Raw genomic sequence first — 23,847 nt, 5'->3', positions numbered from 1 at the left:
TTTACAAATACTGCATGGAAAGTCATAATAGTAAATCATGATATTTTTATGTCAAAGAGTCAAAACCTCATACACATGTAAAAACTTTTGTATGTACAATAAGCTCAAAATTATATGTGTTCATTAATCTAGAGCATTACACCAAAATATAGATTCCTACCAAATGAGTAATTTGTCAAAATGAAAATCCCCCATGTTCAACACATGTTGATGAAATACCTTAGGTGACAAACCCTTGGTGAGCGGATCCGCTAAGATGGAATATGTCTTTATATGCTCTGACATAATTTAATCATTTTGAACTCTTTCTTTAACTTTCAAAAGCTATATGTCGATGTGTTTAGACTTTAGTGAATTGTGATTATTTTTAGAATATAATTTTATAGCTTTGTTATCATAATTGATCTTCAAGGGCTTATAAATGCCTTAATGATCTACAAACCTATGATAAGGTTTCACATTTATATCCGATGGTTGGAAGTTTCATAGTAGACTATAAATTCTACCTCCATAATGAAAATAACTATTAACATTTGTTTGAGGTTTTCACATGATATAGTCTCTCCTGTCAATATAAAGACATAATCTAAGATGAACCTCTTGTTGTTGGGTGTTACTTGGAGTTCCGTTCTGTTTTCTCTGTATAAAAATTTGTACAAGCACAAAACTTTTCCTAGCAACCCATGTGTTCTTAAACTTGGATTGGAAACAAAACTTAACATTTTTACTCTAAGTTCAAACCATGTGTTCTTCATAAGTTAAACTTGGATTGGAAACGAAACTTAACATTTTTACTCCAAGTTCAACTTATGTATTCTTCAGAAGTTAAATCATATTACAGAAGTTGATTAAATATCTATTTCAAAGATTGGCTTCCAGGTCGTTGGCGAGATACTCGGCCTTCTTGGTTATGGGATCATCCACCACTTCCTAGACAAAGCCTTTTAAAGAAATTGAATATTTAAACTCCTCACAGTAAACCCTAAGTTTAACTAAAGAGACCTCAATTAAAGCACAAGATCGAAACACAAAATCGAAGCATAATATCGAAACACAAAATTGCTAGCCTCTTGTGTTGGTATTTCAGGATCCATACAAAGAAAAACTAAACTAATTCGCAGCAAAATAAAGAACTAGTTGTACCTTTCCTTGTAGCTAAAGACCTCTTGATCTTCTGTTGCATTCCTCTCCTTCTCTTGGACGTCGTGTGGGCTACGATCTACCAAGACAAAGACACCCGACCTTCTCCTTCTTTTCCATGCTTTCGGCCACCAAAGAATACAAAGTGAAGAGGCCTCCTTCTTCTTCTTCTTCTCCTCCAAGCAACCGGCCACAAGGTGAAGGTCCTTCTCCAAGTGTCACCGACCCTTATGAAGAGGAAAGGGAAAAGAGGGAAGAGCCGACCACAAGAAATTAGAAGAGGAGCCTTGGTTGTTTTTAGAGAGCATCCCCTCCTCCTCTTTTATAATATTTGCTAACGGCTAATAAGGAAAGTTTTTAATAAAATTTCCTTTTATTTACTATTGCAGATGGTTACAAAAAAGGAAAGATTTTAACAAAATTAAAATCTCTCTTTTAAATCATTGTAAATAGCTATAAAAGGAAAGATTATAACAAAATTTAGTTTTAAACAAAATCTTCCTTTTATTCCTATAATGGTTGGTTACAAAAAGGAAAGATTTTAACAAAGTTAAAATATCTCTTTTAACCATTGTAGATAACTACAAAAAAAGAAAGATTTTAACAAAATTAAAATCTCTCTTTTAACTATTGTAGATAACTACAAAAAAGGAAAGATTTTAACAAAATTAAAATCTCTCTTTTAATCCATTGTAGAAAGCTATAAAAGAAAAGATTTTAACAAAATTTTGTTTTAAACAAAACTTCCTTTTCTCTTCTTGTATGGTCGGCCCCATGCTTGGGCACCAAGCATGGCTTAGCCGACCCATATCTTGGGCACCAAGAGGGCTTGGCTGGCCCCTTGCTTGGGCACCATGCAAGGATGTGGCCGACCCCTCATTTGGGTAAGAAGGAAAATCAAAATGGATGAACGCGAGGCTTTATAGAGGCTACAGCAGGGACTGAGAGGAGGAATTGGTTTTGGCCTCTTGATGAGCTTGAGCTTCCTGTGTTCGACCCGAACACCCAACTCAAGTTCATCAATAATAACTCATACCACTAAAGAGTTATTATTGAACTATCACACTAATCCCATATTACATTATGAGTTCTTTCTTATCATGAGTGCATTAATCTCCTTGTGTTTAAGATATCAAATGTCCATTAATTAAATGAGTTACTGACAACTCACTTAATTAATATCTAGGTCCAAGAGTAGTACCACTCAACTTCATTGTCATGTTGGACTAAGTCTACCTGCAGAGTTTACATGACAATCCTTATGAGCTCCTCAAGGGGACATCATCAACTTAGATAACTAGGGCACAGTTTCCTTCTATAATCAACAACACACCATATAAATAATATTATTTCCCAACTTATTAGCCCTATTGATTTAACGAATAAATCTCACTCATTGATAAATTAAATAAATAAATACTAAGTATATGTGTTTGTTATTATATCGGGATTAAGAGTATACACATCCATAATAACAAATGTTATATTCTTTTATGCAGTCAGTATAAAAGGAACAACCTCAAATGGTTTTGCTCAATACACACATAGTGTACTAGTGTAATTTTATAGTCAAGATAAACTAGTACCAAATTACACTACAACCATTCCAATGGTTTATCCCAATCCATTTGGTTTGTGAACTACTATTTATAATTTATAAGGAACTGATAACATGATCTTCTATGTGACATCATACACCATGTTATCTACAATATAAATTAAATGGACAACTACATTTTACTAAATGCAGACATTTGACCAATGTGATTCTCATTTCAAAATAAATGTTCATATAAAAAGCTAGGTTTTTAGTATACATCCTAACACTTGTTATATTAATATCCAATAAAATCAAAGTCTGAATATCCAATGATCTCTATATGACCTGATCTACAATAAACAAACATGTAATCCTTAGTTCTTTGTAAATACCGTAAAATCCTCTTTACATCTTTCCAATGTTCTTGTCCAGAGTTACTGAAATATCTATCTAACATCCCCATAATGGATACAAGATTCGGATGCGTATATACTTGAGCATACATTAAACTCCCTACTACTGATGCATAGGGAAATTGATGCATTTCCTTAATCTTAAGTTCATAGCACGAACATTGCTGTAAATTAAGTCTATCACCCTTTGACATATGAGTGTTTCTAGGAGCACAATTCCACATGTCATATCAAATGATCACCTTTTCTATATCTAGGCTTTTTGTGATAGTCCAAGTGTGCACTTGAGCGATCATGAACAATATGCATGTTTAAGATAAAGGATGCATCACCAAGATTCTTCATTTCAAAGGATGTATTACCAAGATTCTTCATTTCAAATTCATCTGATAGAAATGTCTTGGTTTATACTAGCAGACCCTTATCATTGCTTGCTAGTAGAGCTGTCAGATGAGCTGATCCATGGTGAGGCAGGTCGGCCCATGGCAGACCGGCCATTTGGCGGGATGAAGCGGGTTGACCCGTCATCTTGGTGGGTTGGAAAATCCCTAACCCAATTCTAGGTGGGTTGCGGGTTAGGTGGGTCAACCCATGGGTCCACCAAAAAATAAAACAAAATAAAAAAGTTCGCTATGGCTTGGGTTGGCTCGCAGGTTGCTCATCCAATCAAGAGAAAATATTCATGAAGCAAAATGAATTTAACATATATTACTCAGGAAAACGCAAGTTAAGAAAGCTTACTATAAAAATAATTATAAACCAATCTAGTAACCCCAATTGCATCATGCACTGTAAAAGAGCAGCAAGTGTGCTCTTAACTTTGATGAACATGAGAGAAGCGCCAAGGGACATCAATGACTGTTCAAGGTGCATGAGTGACTGTTTCAACATTTTCTCAACCCGACGACCAATCTAAACTAGCAGTGAGCTGACTTGCGTGGGTCGTGGGCCCAGGTGGATTGGCTCGCCTTGACCCGCCTTTAAATGGGTTGATAAAATTTTAACCCAATAGGCTTAAATTATTTGGCAGGGCGGACCAATCAAAAGGGATAGTGAATCATGATATTTCCATGTCACCTCCAATATAATTGGAAGGTACATTAGCTCAAATAGAGATATTCCCTCCTATGATTAAGCATGACTCCCAATCACCTCAAGATCAAGTGTCACTAAAGAGATTCATTAGGGGAAGGAGATCAACGATATCTCATAATTATATATGTCTTCAAGAGCATAAGTTTTGTATTAAGTTGGAGGATGATTCCACATCCTTCCAAGAAGACAAATAATGTCCTAATCAATAAAAATTGATCAAAACCATGAGGGAAGAGATGAAGTCTATAATGGACAACAATGTTTGAGAACTTTTTAATTTACCTGAAGAGGTAAACTTATTGGTTGTAAATGAATATTTAAAATCAAACATGATTCACATGACAATGTTGAAAAGTATAAGGCACCTATAATCACCAAGAAATTCTCTCAGAAGGAGGACATTGATTATAGAGAGACTTTTTTACCGGTTTTGAAGATAGACACCCTTAGGGTAATCATGACACTTATAGCTTAATATGACCTAGAACTACACTAAATGGATGTTAAGATTGTGTTTCTCAATGGAAACATTGATGAAATTATATATATGGTGTAGTCGGAGAACTTTGCGTCAAGAGATTCAAAACACCTTGTATGTACCTTCCATACTACGGACATTAATGTAGAACGCTGAACGTTGAACGTTGCCATGTGTGTGGTTGTCCTCATGCAAGCATGCAGGGCGTGTATATATATAATATAATACACACCCTAATTGTGTATGCCTTGCATGACTAAATGGGATTCTGAGAGCCCGGATCACTTCCAGGTGCCCCGAGTCAATTTCGAGCACTCAGGGCATTCGAAAGTGATTCGAGTATCCCAAATCTCATTCACTCGCTCACAGGTGGTAAAATCACTCTGTGTGTGTGTGTGTGTATATATATATATATAGTGTCTTTATATGCTGTAGACTATTCATTATGGAACGGTCCGCAACTATGTTGTCGAGGTGCTTGGAATTGATACATGTGTTTTGATTCTTTATATATATATATATATAATTGATAATCCGTTGAACGTTGCCATATGTGCAGTTGTCCTCATGCACACATGCAGGGTGTGTATATATATATGATATGTTGCACACCCTAATTGTGCACGCCTGGGATGATTCAATGGGATTCTAAGAGCCCGGATCATTTTCAGGTGCCCCGAGTCAATTTCGAGCACTCAGGCCATCCGAAAGTGATCTGGGTGTCCCGAATCTCATTCAATCGCTCATAGGTGCGCACAATCACTGTGTGTGTGTGTGTGTGTGTGTGTGTGTGTGTGTATACTTCTGCGCTGGCACGTGACGTGGCCTTTCTTCCCTTCTGCGTTGTTTTCTTTTCTATTTCTCACCTAACGTTTTGACTTTTGCTCCTTTTTTTGCTTTTTCATTTCTTTTGCTTTTTTGTTTTTTCCACAGAGCACGTCTTTCATCATCGCCTCCAAAGCCAATCGGCTCTGCAAAAGCGAAAACTAGGGCAACCCTCTTTCGCTGCCGCGACGTCGTCCTCGCCGTGCGCCCTTGTTCCTCGCGCGACAAACCTTCGATGAGAAGCTAGGGCATTGGTATTTTGCCGTCGTCGCCACTATCCTTGCCCTATTTTGCCATCGCGACGTCATACTTGCCGCTTCGGTGTTCCTCGATCTCAGATCCTCGTGCGGCCACAAAGATTCCAGATCGCGCGCCTCAGTACCCCCCATTGTTCTCGCTGTCGACTTCTCTCCGCAACCCCTCTCTGTGAGAATGCTTGTTCACAGTTTTGCTTCCTCTTCTACTTCCCATTCTTCAATTTTGAAATTAACAACTGCTGGACAATATGAAATTACAACTATTGGATCTTGTGTGTGAGTTTCATTGTTTAAATGTTCAGGACAACATGTATCAAAATCATATTGGTTATGGTTATTCTTATTTCTATTTCCATGAGTCTTTAGTGGATGCATTCTTCTTGTTTGTTTCACATGATAATACTATGTTAGATTATTGCAACATTTTTTTTATGTATATTTGATTTAGAATGTTTTTTCTGGCTATATGATGATGATATGCAGAGTCTCATTTCATCTAAATCTGAAATTTTCTAGCAATGGATGAAAATTACGGTGAAGATCAGTTATACATTCCACAAGTTGTAGATGCCCAAAAGCCAAAATATGGGATGGAATTCTCATCAATAGATGAGGCATTTTCATTCTATAACCAATATGCACGTGAATCTGGATCTAGTGCCAGGATAAATAGTAGCAAGAAAAATAAGATGACAAATGAAGTTGTGTGGAAAACATTTGTTTGCTTTAAAGAAGGACATACAGATGATCAGCGGAATAAACAAGCAAAAGGTGATCAACGGACAAGAGAAATAGCACGTGGCGAAGTTAGAATTGGTTGTAAGTCAAAGATTTCAATTGTCAAGAAACAAACTAGGCATTCATGGGTTGTCACTAACTTTATAGAAAGTCATAATCATCCACTCTCAACACCTTCAAAGGTCCATTTACTACGCTCACATCGCAATGTTTCAGAAGCAAAAAAAGCATTGACTCAACGATTTTCAGAGGCTAATGTGTCAACTTGTCAACAAATGTGATTATTAGAGATAGAGTATGGAGGTCCCGAGCAAGTAGGCTGCACAGAAAGAGATATTAGAAACTTTGAAAAAGAGCTAAGAGATCAACAAAAGGGTATCGATGTCGAAACACTAATCGAGCTATTTGCATCTGAGAAAGAGAAAAATTCAGCTTTTTTCTTTGAATATGAGGCTGATTCAGATAATAGATTCAGTAGGTATTTTTGGGTTGATCATTTATCAAGAACGACATATAGTGTATTTGGTGATGTAGTTGTATTTGATACAACATATAGCACTAACAAATATGGATTGATTTTTGCACCATTTGTAGGAGTTAATTATCATCACCAGACAATTATTTTTGGTTATAGCTTTATAAGTGATGAGAAAACTGAATCTTTTGTTTGGCTGTTCAACAAGTTTATAGAAGTCATGCCTAAAGGTGCACCAAATGTGATCATGACTGATCAGGATCCTGCTATGACCAAAGTCATTGCCCAAGTTTTTCCTCAGACAGTGCATCGATATTGTTTGTGGCATATACTGAACAAATTTCCAGAAAAATTACATCCTTTGACTTTTCGTGACTACTATCAAAGTATAAATAATGTAATTAGAAATTCTACAACACCTGATGAATTTGAGAATTCATGGGAAGAGGTTATCAAGTGTGCTAACTTGGAGAAAAATGATTGGTTGTCTTTCATGTATGAATTGTGACATAAGTGCGTGCCGGCTTATTTTAGCCATGTTTTTTGTGCTGGAATGTCAAGTAGTCAGAGTTTTGAAGGCTCACATGCATTTTTCAAGAGATATGTCTCAAATAAAAATTCATTGATAGACTTTAACACCCGTTTCAATAGGGCACTGAGACATCAAAGACACAATGAGTTTGTTGCAGATCATATTGATTTGAATGAGCATCCCAGGGTTAAGACAAACTAGCCAATGGAAACTCAGATGGTTAAGCTATACAAAAAAAAATGGATGGAGTTTCAAAGTGAAATGAGTGAGAGTCATGGTTATTATGTGCAACAAGTATCTATGGAAGTTTACTCAGTAGTTTATCATGTGATGAATTTTTAAAGTTGTTCTTCCACCAAACCAAGGGTGCTTATGCATGACAAACAGAGGGACAACATATTATGTAGCTGTAGGAAATTTGAGTTTGATGGCATTCCATGCAGGTATATGTTAGCTTTTTTTTTGTATCAATCAAGTATTTCATTTTCCTGATAAGTATATACTCAAACGATGGGCACGAGATGCAAAGGTTGGATCAATATATTCTTTGGGGGTACAAAATTTTATTAATGATCCAGATAGGGTTTTGATGTCAAGGCACTCAAGGTTATCCTTTAAAGCTTCAGTATTAATTGATGATGCATCTTTGACTGATGAGGGGAAAAACTTCTTAGATGAACAATTGGATTATATCTACAGTAAAATTCAAGAGATGAAGATTAGTAGAACATGTGACAATAGAGGTCAAAGGAAGAAATCTATTGATGAGTCCCCTAATATTATGGATCCTTCTTTAGTAAGAACAAAGAGATGTGGGAAGAGGTTGAAATCATCAAAGGAGAAGTTAACCTCAAAGTCTCGGTTATGTCATGGATGTGGGCATCGAGTGTGTCACATGATAAGCGTAATTGTCCAAATTTACAAGGGTATGTGTCAATTAATTCTCTATTTGTATGATAATTTTATTTGCAAATTAATTACCTTTATTAAATTGTATAAATATGACAATGTGCTGATTAACAGATCAACTTTGGATAATCATCATAACAACGATGATGACACATACGAAGAAGAATTGGCATCAATAGCAAGCAAGGACTATCCAAGTTTAATTTAAAATTGCTGGTTGATTGATTGAAATATTAAAAATAATATTTGTCTTTATTATTGTAGGTTATAACAATATGCGCTAGCAATTGTCAGATCAACTTTAAAGGTTTCTTTTTTACTTTTGTTAATTATGTCTATTTAGTTCCATAGAAGATGCCTGTACAATTTATTTTTAATTTATTGGCTATTACACTTATGTTAGCTTTAGTTGTGCTTATAGATGTTCATGGAGGAGTTGCATAGACAAACACCTGAATCTGAAGCTGTTGCATCTAACGGTGGAGAAGATGATGAAGTCCCAAACCTAGTGCTTGGAGAGACATTGAACCAACTTGATACTTTTCATATTTGAGCAGACTGTTATGACCTCTTTAATTATTTCTGTATCTGTTTAAACAAGCTTCATATGTTTCACATTTGTGTATTTGTTGTGAACTCTCATTTTGTATCTGTTGTGAATGCCGGGATTGATTCGGCTAGGGTCCAAACCACCAATCTACTTAGTTTTAAAGTATGTTCAGTGATTTGAGACTGGATTTAAGCTGAAATTATGGCACTACTAGATTCTCTCCGATGGAATTATGACAGTTGCAGATTTTCTCTTGGAGGGGTTTTGTATTTATCCTGGGATGTTTATTTGCACTTGGATCCATGTAATTATGTACTTAATCCTTTTTAGAGGTAAAATGTTGCATGGTTGAAAAAATGAGATTAATGGGCCATGCATTAACAATTTATATCGGTGTTTATGTCATAAATACTGCAGTGTAGTAATTATTTATGTTTTTAAAGGTTTTACTACCTCTGATGTTAATCTTTGCAGGATACATGCTAATTGAAGCATCTCTCGTTTTATTTATAGGAACTTGGTCTCAACCCCTCTATACCTGTTCATGTTGTTCTACATGATTGGGTAAGGCGCACATATGGGAAACTAAGCTGCCTAGGATGTGTTAAGCTCTTACATGGGGTCTCTAGTTGATCAGCCCAATCCCTTGCGAAGGCTCGATAGATATATGTATTCCTCTTCCTTTTCCTTTTGATTAATTGGCCTGCCATTAGCTGGGATTGTATGTATGGCTAGCTATTGTTCTAGAGCAAGCTTCTTTGGACTTAAAGATGGAGCATCCAAATTATGATCATTGAAGTGTTTTGTGGTTCAATGTTCAGATCACAGACGAATGCACATCTTAAAGTCTTGCTTGTCGATGCCATCCAATTCCATAGTTGTGAAGTGATCAGAAAGTCTTGCTTGTTGATGTCGTCCGATTCCATAGCTGTGATGGAACCAGTCCATTTCTAATGTCTGTTTGTTTCGTTTTCCACAGTTTGGAGGTAAATTTGCCTCCTTGCTGATGTAATTTGTAATGGATTGCAGTTAGATGGTTAATAGCTAAAGATTTAGGTTGCAATTGTATGAATCTCAATTAACATTGAGTTATCCCATGTGTATAAAGAAGTAGAAAAAAATGTAAAAAAAAAGTCCAACCGCCGCCTCTATTGCTAATTGTATCCTGTTAATCTCAAATTGAAGGAAAGGTGTTTGATTGTGTGACATTCTATAGACAATGTTTATTTTTATTTAATTCTCCGTTTATTTCTTGAACATACATTGCAATAAGTGATTGCTACTTGATCTTGGACCATTCTGTCTCCTATCAACATCATCATGGAGACTTTTATAGGCTAAGTAATTGATGACTTATGTCCTTCAACCAATCAATAAGCAAAACAACGAATCACTAGAAATAAATAACTAATAACAAAAGAAGATCATGATGATAATATGAGAAGAAAATATTGAACTCGAGTGCAAAAAGACAGTAGGCATCCCATGTCTACCTTTCCATATCAAGTATATGAACAAGACTTCGTAGGCAGGCAAGCATAAGCTGCTAAATGAAAATGATTAGATCAAACAATAAAGACAGCATCTCGTGCAATATTTTGTCGATGTAGGGACATCCAATGAAGCAGTGTAATACGTTTTTGAAGCACATCCCATGAAGCAAATCCACAACTTAATCACATTACTTATAACAACGTAGATAAAGCAATTTAGATTAAATCATCGTTTTAATTTTGATACAATACTTGTAACAACTCAAACTAAAAGCAGTGTTTGAACTTTAAGTCATATAACGACTTCAAACAACATGCCTAATCATCATCATTATCATCACTGATCATAAGAGAATCTAACTGATGCTCTATCTCTTTTAATGCATCTTTTAACTTAATAATTTTTTCAGTTTTTGAAAGTTTTCTCTCCAAATCTGAACTTGACCTTGAACTTGAAGTTGCAAATGATATTTTATTTGGACTAGATGCAAAGGAAGTTGGTGCAAATCTTTTTTCAAAGTATTCCTCATATGTTTTTTGTGCCTCCTCTCTAGTTTTGAAAGATTTGTGTATGGTGCCCTTAAAGCCATTAACATGATCAGAAGCTTCTACCCACGTTTCATAAATTCCCGGTTTACGTCCAACAAATACAATATATGTTTTCCCCTACATTTTAAAAAACATTCAGAATCTTATATAAACAAAATATTAGAACTTAAATCAAATGATTTACCATAGATTGTTAGTCGAAGTTTTGCAAGTTTCCTGTAAATTGTAGAACCAAAAGAATATAAGTTATCACTAGTTTCTTATACCAGGAATATTTCAACTGTTTGAGATTATAAAAAATTCTCTAATTTTCAATATGGTAGTAAAAACTAAAATGAATTATATTATTCAAACATCTTAAATTTTCAAGCATTGTGAGGTCAGTGGAACATAAAACCTTAGCCTATAAATTAAGGCATCTGTTGAATAGGTCAAATGATAACTACTCTGTAAGGGTTCAAATAATGCTAGACGAGACAACAACTGTCCTCAAGTTATAATGGATGTTGTCTCTTCTAGCATAATTTAAACCTTCCCAGATTAAATAACAACTACTTTGAAAAGTCCCAATACAAGCTACTTTTCCAAAATTTGCAGCAGTTAGCAAGAGTCAAACATGATAATCCAAAATTCAGCACTGCATTGCTTAATCAAGTAACACAGAAGATCACCATACTCACCTTAGAATCTGACCAATCTAACTTATTTGCTAGTCGTAACTCCAAATAAAGAAGGCCATAAATTGTTTGAAGGCTTGCATTTGTATGTAGCCAGTATGAAAACAACTATGAATAGTACAGATGACACAAGATGGACAGCAACCCTACAGGAACATGCAAGAGGAATTCATCATAACCAATGTGATTAAATCAGACAATACTTTAAGCCCTAAGATGGAAAGAGAGGAAAACTATGAACAAGCATTCTCACAGAGAGGGGTTGCGGTGAGAAGTCGATAGCGAGAACAATGGGGTGGTACTGAGGCGCGCGATTTGGAAGCTTTGTGGTCGCACGAGGATCTGAGATCGAGGAACACCGGAGCGGCAAGTACGGCATCGCGACGGCAAAATAGGGCAAGGACAGTGGCGACTACGGCAAAATACCAATGCCCTAGCTTCTCGTCGAAGGTTTGTCGCGCGAGGAACAAGGGCGCATGGTGAGGACGACGCCGCGGCAGCGAAAGAGGGTTGCCCTAGTTTTCGCTTTTGCAGAGCCGATCGGCTTTGGAGGCGATGATGAAAGACGTGCTCTGTGGAAAAAACGAAAAAGCAAAAAAAAGGATCAAAAGTCAAAACGTTAGGTGAGAAATAGAAAAAAAAACAACGCAGAAGGGAAGAGAGGCCACGTCACGTGCCAGCGCAGAAGTCGCGCACAAGCGCGGAAACGAAGTCGCGCAGTATAACACTTTTGTATATATATATATATATATATATATATATATATATATATATATATATATATATATATATATATATATATATATATATATATATATATATATATATCTTGATATTTATGTGAATTGTTTAGCTAGATGGTTTGATCTGTGTTGTTGAGCCTCTTGGAATGATACAGGCGCCTTGATTCTTTTTATTTATTTATTTTTTAAAAAAATAAAAAATTCTTTAAATCCTAAATATTAGGTGACACTCTAAATATATATATTATACCCATGAGCACCTAATTTTTTTAATTTTAAATATTTTTTTACTTGAAACTATAACCCAACCCCTAAATCCTAAAGTCAAAATCTAATTGCCTAATCCCATAGCTAAAAAAATAAACAAAAAAAAAAAAATGCTACGCATTTCAATTGGGGCGCTTGGATCAATTATAGCGCCCCGATAACAATGTCGCGGACCATTCTACAACGAACAGTCTACAATTTAATATATATAGTAATGGGATGAGCTTATAAAGAAAAGAAATGATCGTTCAAGTTTGTCATATTTTTTTTATAGATTTGAGTTTTGTTTAAATTTAGTTTGAGTTTGGTTCATTAAGATATTATCAATCTCTTAAGTTAAGTTTTTTTTAATTATTTGAAACTTTTATATTTAAAACTTATTTTAAATTTTTTTATTGAGTTTGATAATACAAATCTATTTGTTCATTTTAAAAGTTTCTTTGTATATTTATTATTTTTATGAACTCTCAATTCATAATATTAATGAGCTGATCACATATAGTAGGGATTATCTGGTCCTTCAATTGCGGATCAGGAGATGATCCATTGCATGAGGACCCTTGATTTGGATGGATCCCATCTTTAAATAGGTAGTGTCCATCTAAATCAAGAGTCTAAAAAAATAGACTATTCCCTTGTCTGTAATTTGCGGATAAGAGATTCGTCATATGTATTTAATTTTGTTCATTTAATTTAATAAGTTATTCAAATTTATTTATTTAATTGATTTTATATGAATTGAACGAATATAAATAAATTTTTGTCGGACTGAATGCTAAAATTTTAAGTTGGCACCTTATACTAAATAATACTAGGATCATTGATTTTGTCTGATCTCATATATATATATATATTTTTAATATAGATATCAAGATAAATTAAGAAATACTTATAATAATAAGTCTAGAGATCAACCCTCTTTATAAAAAAAAAAAAACCAAAAAAACAAAAAATATATATATATATATATAGATCAACCCCTCGTTAAAAAAAAAAAATCTTAATCCCTAATCACTCAATATACTAAGTTTCAACTTTCAAGTGAAATCTTGACGGCTAGATTTCAAGTACCGAATTTAAAAAAAAAAAATAGAATCATCACATCAGTGGCTCTCCTAGAGTCGGTCCAGTGGCTCTCCTAGAGTCGGTCCCATGGATATAAAATGAAGTAAATACTAAATACAGATACATAACTAAAAGCGCATCCAAAGATTTAATCCTGGACCTTTAGACCACGAAAACACGCCCCTAGCTGTGCTACGCACTGAGGACTTAAATACAGAATTCCAGGGTTTGGCAGCGAGAGGGTAGAGAAAACCATGGCGGAGGAGAAAGTGGTTCCCTCTTCTCATGATGTATCTCCGGGTGTTCCTCCTCCTCTTCCTCCTCTCCCTGCTTCTGATCTCGATACTAAGGCCGTTATTCTCGTCTCTCCCCTCGCCGCCCTTCCCCCGCCTTCGTCCTCCGCCGATGTCCACCCTCCTACATCTTCTCCCGCTGTGGGTTCCTTATCCGGTCGGAAGCGCCGCCGCCGCAAGAAGCAGTTCCCGGAGATGGTCCCCACCGCACGGCTCCGCACCCTCCGTCCCCCCTCCACTCGCTCCTCATCCGTGATCTACAGCGAGAAGCTCATCGACGAGATGATTCAGATGCAGATCAACGACTCCGGCCCCGTCCGGCGAGGCCGCGGCCGCCCACCGTCGTCCTCCCTCCGCCTTGCGCGCGAGCTCGACGTCGAGGCGCTGACTGCCAGTGCGGTCGGTTTCCCTGTCGATTCCCTCACCGAAGAGGAGATCGAGGCAAATGTGGTTCCTGTTCTTGGCGGGGCTTCGCAGGCTAACTACATCGTCGTCCGCAACCACATCATCGCCAGGTGGCGATCGAATCCCTCGATGTGGATCACGGAGGCTCACTCCATGGAGGCGATTCGATCAGAGCACCGAGTGCTCGTCTCTGCCGCCTACAGTTTCTTGTTAGAACATGGCTTCATCAACTTCGGCCTGGCCCCCTCTATCATCGCTGCTCCTCCGAAGCGCCTGCCAACCCTTCCCGCACCCTCCGTCCTGATAGTTGGCGCTGGCCTCGCTGGCTTGGGAGCCGCTCGCCACCTGCTTTCATTCGGCTTCAAGGTCGCTATCTTTGAGGGCCGCCGTCGCCCGGGGGGACGTGTCTACACCAAAAAGATGGAATCTTCCTCCACCACGCCGGCTGTCGTTGCAGCTGCTGATCTCGGTGGCAGCGTGCTCACTGGCATCAACGGCAATCCTTTCGGTGTTCTTGCTCGTCAGCTTGGCTTCCCTCTCCACAAGATTCGCGACTTGTGTCCTCTGTACCTCCCTGATGGCCGACCAGTGGACACTGACATCGACAAGAGCCTTGAAAAAGCATTCAACCAGCTTCTTGAAAAGGTGTGCAAGTTCCGGCATGCCATTATTGATGAGCTCAAGTGCATGGATGCCTCCCTTGGGACTGCCCTAGAGTCCTTTCGCAAAGCTTATGGTATTGCTGATTCTTTGGAGGAAAGGATGTTACTTGATTGGCACCTTGCCAACCTCGAGTATGCCAATGCCGCCCCACTCTCAGACCTCTCCATGGACCACTGGGACCAAGATGACCCCTATGAGATGGGCGGTGATCACTGTTTCATTCCTGGTGGCAATGGGCGCTTCATTCGAGCTCTTGCAGAGGGCATTCCTATCTTCTATGGAAGGACAGTCAACCGAATCCAGTATGGATGTGATGGGGTGATGGTGTATGCTGGTGGGCAAATTTTTCGTGGTGACATGGCATTATGTACTGTTCCCTTGGGGGTTCTCAAGAAGGAATGCATTGAGTTTGTGCCTGAACTACCACGAGAGAAGCAAGATGCTATCAAAAGACTGGGTTTTGGATTACTTAATAAGGTTTTAATGTTGTTTCCCCATGTTTTTTGGGATGGTGAGCTTGATACTTTTGGGCACTTAACAGAGGATTCAAGTAATCGTGGTGAATTCTTTCTGTTCTATAGTTATTCCTCAGTTGCAGGAGGACCACTTCTCGTTGCCCTTGTTGCAGGGGAGGCTGCTACTAAATTTGAGAGAACATCTGCGCAGGAAAATGTTGAGAGGGTATTGGAAGTTATTAGGGAAATTTTTTTGCCCAAGGGGATCAAGGTCCCAAAGCCTCTTCAGGTGATATGCACTAGATGGGGTTCGGATAAGTTTACTTATGGATCATATTCTTATGTTGCTATTGGATCTTCTGGGGATGATTATGACATTTTGGCCGAGAGTGTGGGCAATGGAAGGGTATTCTTTGCTGGTGAGGCAACCAATAGGAGGTATCCCGCTACCATGCATGGAGCTTTGCTTAGTGGTTTCAGGGAAGCAGCTAATATAGCTAGGGCTGCTAGGAAGCGGTCAATATTTCCAGTCATGAATGTAGTGGATGTGAAAGAAGATATGTCAAATTTGGACAATTTCTTTCAAACACCGGACCTCTCTTTTGGTAATTTTTCTGTTCTTTATGATCCATGTTCTACAGGCCCTGACTCTATTTCATTGGTCCGAGTGGGAATCGACAATGGTTCTCCATTCCTTTATTGCTTGATTCCAAAGAAAAATGTTTTGGAAATGACTGAAATTGATGGCAATGATAACCGACTGAACATGTTTTATCAATGCTTTGGCACAAAATTAGTTGCAAGTAATGACTTAGGCAGTGTTGGAGAGAGTTTTGTTTCCCGAATAAGAGCGGCAAGAACAACTGACATAAAAACTTGATCTGAGAATGAAATTTTATATTCATTAATGTCAGATAGTCCACATTCAGAAGCTGCATTTGATGATTTCTATTCGTAAACTTGTAAATTTATATCAATTCTGTTGTAATGCTTAATTCATATATCTTTGTATAGAGCTGATCAATTTTACTAGAGCTGATCAATTTTGCATATTCCTTGAAATCTTGTCACTACTAATATAATGTTAACTAAGAGACTTGAAAGAAGATCTCTTGAATCCATGTTTATTGGCTATACAATAACACTGTTATAGTTGAATCAAGTTGATGACTCATATGAACAATATTTCTAGACCATTATTTATGGTGATGCTTAGAGAAGAAAAGAATATTTAATAGGTATTGATGTGATATTCAATATGATTCAAAATGTAGTTGATAGGAAAACTACTTGCAGTACATTGGATAGTTTTTATGTTTATCTCATTGATCAACTCTAAGCTCCTATCATTTTGCATAAGTACTATAGTCTAAAATCTCGTACTGTACTGGTCAGCATGGACGGAATTTATTGTTCTGCCCGTCGATTGGCAAGGCCGTGATGGTCGCGTGAAGCCGTTGGGTTTTGTTTCAATATTTATTTTTTCTTTATTTTTTTAACTGTCTTTTTTTAATGGTTAATCCCTCCCTATATTTTATTTTTTTTTAATTCTTTTTCTCCTTGAACACATGGGGGGAAAAAATTCTTTTTTTCCTTTTTCCCTGTATTAATTTTTTTATTCTTTTCTTCCTTAAATACATGGGGAAAAAATTTCCTCCTTAAACTGATTAAAATAAATTTAATTTAATTTAAACTTACTTTAGTTAATTTTAAATTGACTTTTATGCAATCCTAATTTTTAAAATATTAATTTAACCTAATAGTAAGTACTTATAGTAATTAAATATTATAATAATATTTTTTTAATTAATATATTTTATATTAAAAAAAGTACCAAAATTGTATCAGTATGGCACAATACGGAAACAATATTGTTCCAGTCATAAATCGGAACTCCAACACGACTCAAAATTTTAAACATCATTAGTACTTACAAGAACTCATCAATTATATTCAAGATACACTTCTTTAGTGTATACTATTCGCAGATGATATTGTGTTAATTGATTAAAACTTGAATTATGGAACAAAAGCTGTAAAAGTCAGGGTATTAAGTTGAACCGATATTGAGTATATGAATTGTGGTTTGAGTAATAAGCAAAAGAATCAAGGAACAATTAAAAATCAATGGACATTGAAATTCTCTTAATTAAGAGATTAGATATCTTGATTCATTATCAAACAGACAATAGTATTGATGAAGAGGTAGTAAAAAGAGTGGATTATTGGAATGGAGATCAGCATCTTGAAGTGCATGCATTATCTCGTTTTCCCCTTTGGCTAAAATGGTAAAGTTGTGGAAAAACTTGCCATGTTTTATGGATTAGGGTGCTGGGCTAACAGGAAATAATATGTACTAAAGCTAATTTAACAAAACTTAAGCACATCGTATACACACTCAGAAGCCGACAAGCAGAATATTCATCTCTCTTTGTTTTTTTTTTTTTTTCATTTTCTGAGTAGGCAAATTAGGGGGGAAGGCTGTCTACCTAATATCAAAAAATAAATAAATGCTAACACGGATGCTTCCGGCTACTACCAAAGATAAAATAAGAACATTATTGTCTAAGAGCAATTAGGTGTAGGTTCAAAAATGATTAAATGAATGAGATAGTATGGGCATGACTAAAGAGAACCAACAGATCTATATTTAGATGAGCTGAATCAGTTGGAGTGGAAGGGATAATGGGTAGAGGGAGGCTAGATTTTTTCGAGTTCTTGTAATATAACATGACTTATTTGATTTAAAGATTACTAGTGATATATTCTTGGAAGGGAAGTTTAGTGCAACGGTAAAGTTATTGCTTTGTGACCTAAAGGTCACGGGTTCGAATTCTGAAAATAGTCTCGTGTAAAAAACAGGGTAAGGCTGCATTCAATGCATCCTTCCCTGCACCGGGCTGCCCTTTTAGTGATATATTCTTGTATAAAGCTCAACAAAAGGATAAGATCCATTTAACCAACCTAAAGTAGTTGGGATAAACATGGATTAAGAAAAGAGAACAAATAGTAATGACGGAACACTTGTCAATAGGAGCTTCAGTTAACTAATTTTCAGGACTCTAATTTATCTGTCAGAGACTTGCCACCTATCATTCTTGTACACTGAGGTTCTCAATCCTCAGGTTTCCTTAAGTTGTTTATAGAACATTGCTCATGATTTGCCAATTGAATCTAGGTAGTTAGTAGATTGATTCAAGATATTATTCTCATCTGTTTGTTTCTATGTTTTAATGTGAATCTTTTATTGATATTGTCTCTTGTAATCTAAGTTGTTATCATCATCTTTGGCTTACCAAGGGGAATCACAACTTACGCCAGCTACTAGTGTCTCTCTTATAGATGTGAGGTTATGACAGAAGTGCTTATTGATATTTTTCTTGTTGTCTTTTATGTTAAAAATTGTCTGGCAACATATTCAAACAGAGCAATGAAGAAGCCAGAAATGTTACCATTGTCTTTTGCTTACCATGGGGAGTTGCAAGTGATGCCAGCTACTACTCTATATGGTAAGAGTAACCTTTTAGTCTTTGCCCTATAGAGGTGAGGTAATGACAGAAGTGCCTACACATTTTACTTATTTGTTTTAATGAGTATTAGCTTCATGCAGTAACTCTTAGGAAGGATGCTAGAAATTGCAACTTGATGGCATGTATCATCTTTCTTCTTTCAATAGACATTAAAATCGGGTAAATTCCTATACTTTGAAATTTGTCATTTTTGCATTTGTAAAGTAATAAAATCATTTAAAGCATTCAATTGCCTTTGTTAATAAATATATAAATTTCAGTATTTGATACTGGTTTGCTTTTTCTTATACATGCTGAGAAAAACAATTAAATTTTGTGTTTAATTTAAAGGTGTGGATAATTGTTGGTGAAGATGGAAAATATTTGATGACTATTTATTTCCTTAAATAATGCTTAAATATGTGAGAAAGTTGCTCGTGACGCTTAAAAACACTATTTTTTTCATAGATAGAAACATTTAGAGCATTTAATTAACTTTCTAAGTAAATATGTAAGGTTCCAGGATTTGGTATTTGCACTTTTTTTTTCAAGAGATCAGGAAAATTCATTTATTTTCTTTGTGGTTGCTTTAATGGAAATGGATAATTGTTGATCAAGGTAAATACATAGTGTAGTTTGCATTAATTTCTTTATGTTAACCTCAAGTTGCTTAACTTTTATGTCTCTAGGTATGATGCAATAACAAGTGTTTTTAGGTGACATGGTTCAAGTACCTTACACATTCATGGTGTTGATTTTTTACAGAGAATTTTATTAAAGCATGATTCCTACCTTTACCCTTATTCATTTTCTCTAAAAGAATGAGTTGCTACTTTTACCATATGTCCATTTTCATTCTTAATCAAGAACTGCAATCCTTTTTTGTGGTGATAACTACTATACAAATTATACATTTAATCCGTCTTTTAATGAAATATTTGTTTTCTTTAATTAATTGTTGATCTTATTCATTTTCAGATTTGGGTTGAATAGCCATAAACCAGAAATTGACAAACTTAAATTTTGATATTAAGGTTAGCTGCACAACAGAACTAAGAATGCAACAATAAGAACAACAATGCTAATTTTAAAATAGTACGTGGTTTGGAATTGCAATCCACAATGGCTTACTTTGATTTGTAAGGTAAGGCAATCCTCAAATCCCACTATCTTTTTTCCTTCCGGAGGTAGAGAAATCTCTTTCAAAACCTTTATAATAATTAGATTTAAAGAATAAGCACAAAGAAAGACTTGAATCAAGTATGAAGCTCGAAGTTTAAGGTAAAGATCTTAAGTTATGACAATAAAAATAAGATTAAAAATTAACAAAGATCGCTTTAGGATATAGAATTTGAGCACTTTGAGAAGTCTTAAGCCTCCAAATTGACTTTAATTCAACCTCACAATACCTTCCTTCCACAATTTCAGGCAACTCCTTGTTTTAGTGGACGCCTGCCTTCTACTTGATAATGCATACTTCAATTGGTTCACTTTGATTCCATGGTTGCCACCTTCTTATGGATCTAGTCGACTGAACTCGAAACCGAGAGCAAATAGAGAGCAATGATTTTGTAAATGGAAGTTCTTTAGTGGATTATGCAATCAACTAAGCCTTACCTCAGTCAATTGAATTCATCTTTAATCGATTCAACTTGAAATGCAAACTTTCTATTTGTGAACAAAATCTCTTGAGTTGATTCCCTAATCAACTCAACACCTCAGTTCATTATCGATTTGATCATTGACTGCAACCAAAACTACAGTTGAATGCTCCTTAAGTTAAATTCTACCTAAAACCCAAAGTTCATATCACTCGTAGAATCTCAACTCACTTAGAATTGGCTTCACTTTTGAGACTCCTTAGTTTGCAAGGAAGCCTTGCTTCCGAATCATCTTTTGCCAAGAGTTTTCGCCTCCGGGTCTTCTTCATCTATTGGTATTTGATTAACCTTTATGTGTCTGAACTTTCAATCGCTAAGTATTCTGTCACTTTTGGCCTACTTAAACTTTCAATTGTGATGTATTTGTTCACTCTTGACTTACGTGGATTATTCTTTTGGCAATAGCTGATGAACTTCTCCGATTGTCAAATATTTGTCAATTTTGACTTATTTGGACTATTATCCATTAATATGCATTTGCATATTGACAAACTTCATTAGCAAAGACACTCTTAGTCTAACTCAAGCACTTGGTTGAACTTGACGACTTAGAGTATAATTGCACCAACAACTCATCACTATTTAGTCAAACTCAACCACTTGGCACATCATTGCACTGACAATCTATTTGACTTTGGTGTTTGCCTTAACTCCATTACATATAAATAACTCACATTCTTTGTTGTTATTATTGGATCTCAACCATGTCATAGTCGCGCAACATTGTTACCATTATGGTTGCTATCATGCCTTCTTATTGCATTCTCGATCCATGACTACTTGACCCAAATATTGTCTTAGCTAAGGTTACTATCCTTCTTTTGTAGCAAAAGATGATTACGCTCACCTCAAGCACCCCTCAGAGACGCGTCCCAGGCTATGTGAAGGGAGGCAAATCACATAGTCTACTTATAGACGACCGCCAAGTGGCTAGGGGGTGAGAGAAATTTTTTCCCAAGGACATGCACTCGATGGGAATTGATCCTTGCCCCATTGTAGCAAATCTGTCCCATTATAGCCGATCGTCAAGTAACTAGGGGGTTACTATCCTTCTTTCTCTGTACGCATAGTGCCTTTATCACTATTGTTGATTGCTCTAATTGCTATCAAAATGTCTTCAAGTATGTGTGCCCTTGTAGGTTTGTGCAACATTAAACTCATCATTGCTTGTCCTTGTTCTTCATCTATGCTTGGCGATTATGTATTATATTTGTAATTTTCTCTTTAACATTACTATCGTTCCCTTGCCATTAGTGGTCACCAGAGAAATAATTTTGACATGACAACCATGAGGGTCGCATGAAAGTTTCCTCACTTCCTAAGTGAGAATCAACTATGCCTTAAAAGAACTACATACAAGTATATATTTTCCCATGACTAGAAACTTGTGAAGTTACAGAAAAAAGTCATAAAGAAAATTTACTTTCAGAATCAACTATAAGTTCTTACCCTACTAGTAACAAAAAATAGGAGACAAGCACAAAGAGAAATTGCCAAAACTTGAAATTCTCAACCCACCAAAACCTAAAAACCACATAGGGTTGGAGCAGCTATAGGATGATCAGTATGAAAAACTAAATTTCATAGAAATCTACATCATGGAGATGATAGTTTAAGATTTCATAGAAATCAAAGAGAAAGAACATGCATCATTAAGGTGATAGTTTAGGATTTTTCATAGAATTAAGAGAGAGCATATTTATCATGAAGATGATAGTTGAAGTTAGAATTTTATATATATGCTTTTTAAAGTGCCTAGATTAACATCTAACTAGATTGTAACCTGTGTGATGCACTCTAGGTGGTGTGTCAATGGATTGGACAAACATATTTTACTCAAGTAGACGAAATGTATGTTTGAACATTATAAATGTCATTCATCGCTTTTGCATTATCTTAGATCATAATTTACATCCTACAGAGACATATACACTGCTACTCCAGCTTCAATGATATCAGCCAGTCAATCATAGACATGGTGCCAGGTGAAATGCAAGTTTCATTCTCAAGATTTCAAAACTTCTTTACTTGTTTCTCCCAAGTATTCACCATACTGAGCTTGCTTTTCGTTAAATGGTTGTTGACTATTGTAGTATTCTTGTTTTCGATATTACAAAGTGGCTTGCATTCCAAACAATCGTTTTAACTCATAAGATCCTTTGTTCTAACTGGTAAAATGACTGCTGCCAGGGACACCAATTCATCTGTGATGCACATGATGGCTATATTATCTTTGTTCCAAACCAGATGCTTTCCTTTTCCTCGTAAATCAGGAGTGGTTTATCAAAACTATAGATGGTTTTCTTCTCTAATCGCATTGATGTATGAGATCTTTAGCTTGTCAAGTTCTTTCATAGGTTACTTCAAGTTTTTTCTCGCACTGGTGCGATTTTCATGTATGGGGCTGCTCTTATTATCATTTATACTAGTGAAATTAATGGCTAATTATTTACAAATGTGGAAGAAAGAGAAGGCAATACAAAGTTGGGTCTAAATAGTTCTTTCATAAACATTAAAGAACTGTTAATTGTTTTTGGGCGAAAATCAAAATAGCATCTCATATTTTACAAATCATCAAAAGAGTGGATAGTTTTTTTTTTAAAAAAAAAAAATCAAATGGGTGTTCCTTTTATGATTTTATTTCAAAAATATTTCTTGATCCAGTGTTGTTGTATAAGTTATTGGATATCTTCTACAAGTGTAGTAGTTACTATGTAACTTTTATAATGTGTAAAGGTTATCGGATAGCTTCTACAATGTAAAGAAGTTAAGTAACTGTTACAACGTGTTTAAAATGAATTTAGGATTTATATTGTGTAGAAATTATTCAGTAGTTGATATAATATATAGAAGTTATTGTGTAGCTGTTATAACGTATTTAGTGTTTAGTGTGAGATTAGGATTTATGATTTACTATTTGTTTAGGAGGAGATGAAGGAAGGGTAAATAAGGGGAAGAAAAACTTTGAACCATGTTTGGAAAGAAGTAACTTAAAGGAAAGGAAAGGTAGGGATAGGTAAATTTAACTTTCATTACCCATAAAGGAAAAGGAAGCTTTGTTTACATTCCAATTTGGGATATAAGAAAGAGGAACTCAGTTATTCTTTATTCTAAT

The 23,847-nt window shown here is 35.9% G+C and overlaps 1 protein-coding gene across 10 annotated transcripts; it reads left to right on the top strand.

Moving 5' to 3' along the window:
* The first annotated feature begins 13,961 nt into the window (after nt 1-13,961).
* On the top strand, nt 13,962-23,187 carry LOC122027001 (lysine-specific histone demethylase 1 homolog 1-like). Of its 10 annotated transcripts, XM_042585791.1 has the most exons (7): nt 13,962-16,167; nt 18,835-18,906; nt 18,989-19,071; nt 19,173-19,251; nt 21,560-22,583; nt 22,654-22,717; nt 22,923-23,187. In XM_042585791.1, exons 1-2 carry the CDS (start codon nt 14,001-14,003, stop codon nt 18,888-18,890), a joined length of 2,223 nt encoding a protein of 740 aa, XP_042441725.1. In that variant the 5' UTR covers nt 13,962-14,000; the 3' UTR covers nt 18,891-18,906; nt 18,989-19,071; nt 19,173-19,251; nt 21,560-22,583; nt 22,654-22,717; nt 22,923-23,187. The 10 variants fall into 10 exon arrangements, with proteins under 10 accessions (XP_042441725.1, XP_042441717.1, XP_042441721.1 ...); XM_042585783.1 differs by having other exon boundaries at nt 21,560-22,717; XM_042585787.1 differs by lacking the exon at nt 21,560-22,583 and having other exon boundaries at nt 22,923-23,184.
* The last annotated feature ends 660 nt before the right edge of the window (nt 23,188-23,847 follow it).

The sequence above is a fragment of the Zingiber officinale genome, chromosome 10A (assembly GCF_018446385.1).
Source record: "Zingiber officinale cultivar Zhangliang chromosome 10A, Zo_v1.1, whole genome shotgun sequence".
Classification (NCBI taxonomy): Eukaryota; Viridiplantae; Streptophyta; class Magnoliopsida; order Zingiberales; family Zingiberaceae; genus Zingiber; species Zingiber officinale.
The sequence above is the reverse complement of the archived record's forward strand: the minus strand, read 5'-3'. Positions and strand labels throughout refer to the sequence as shown.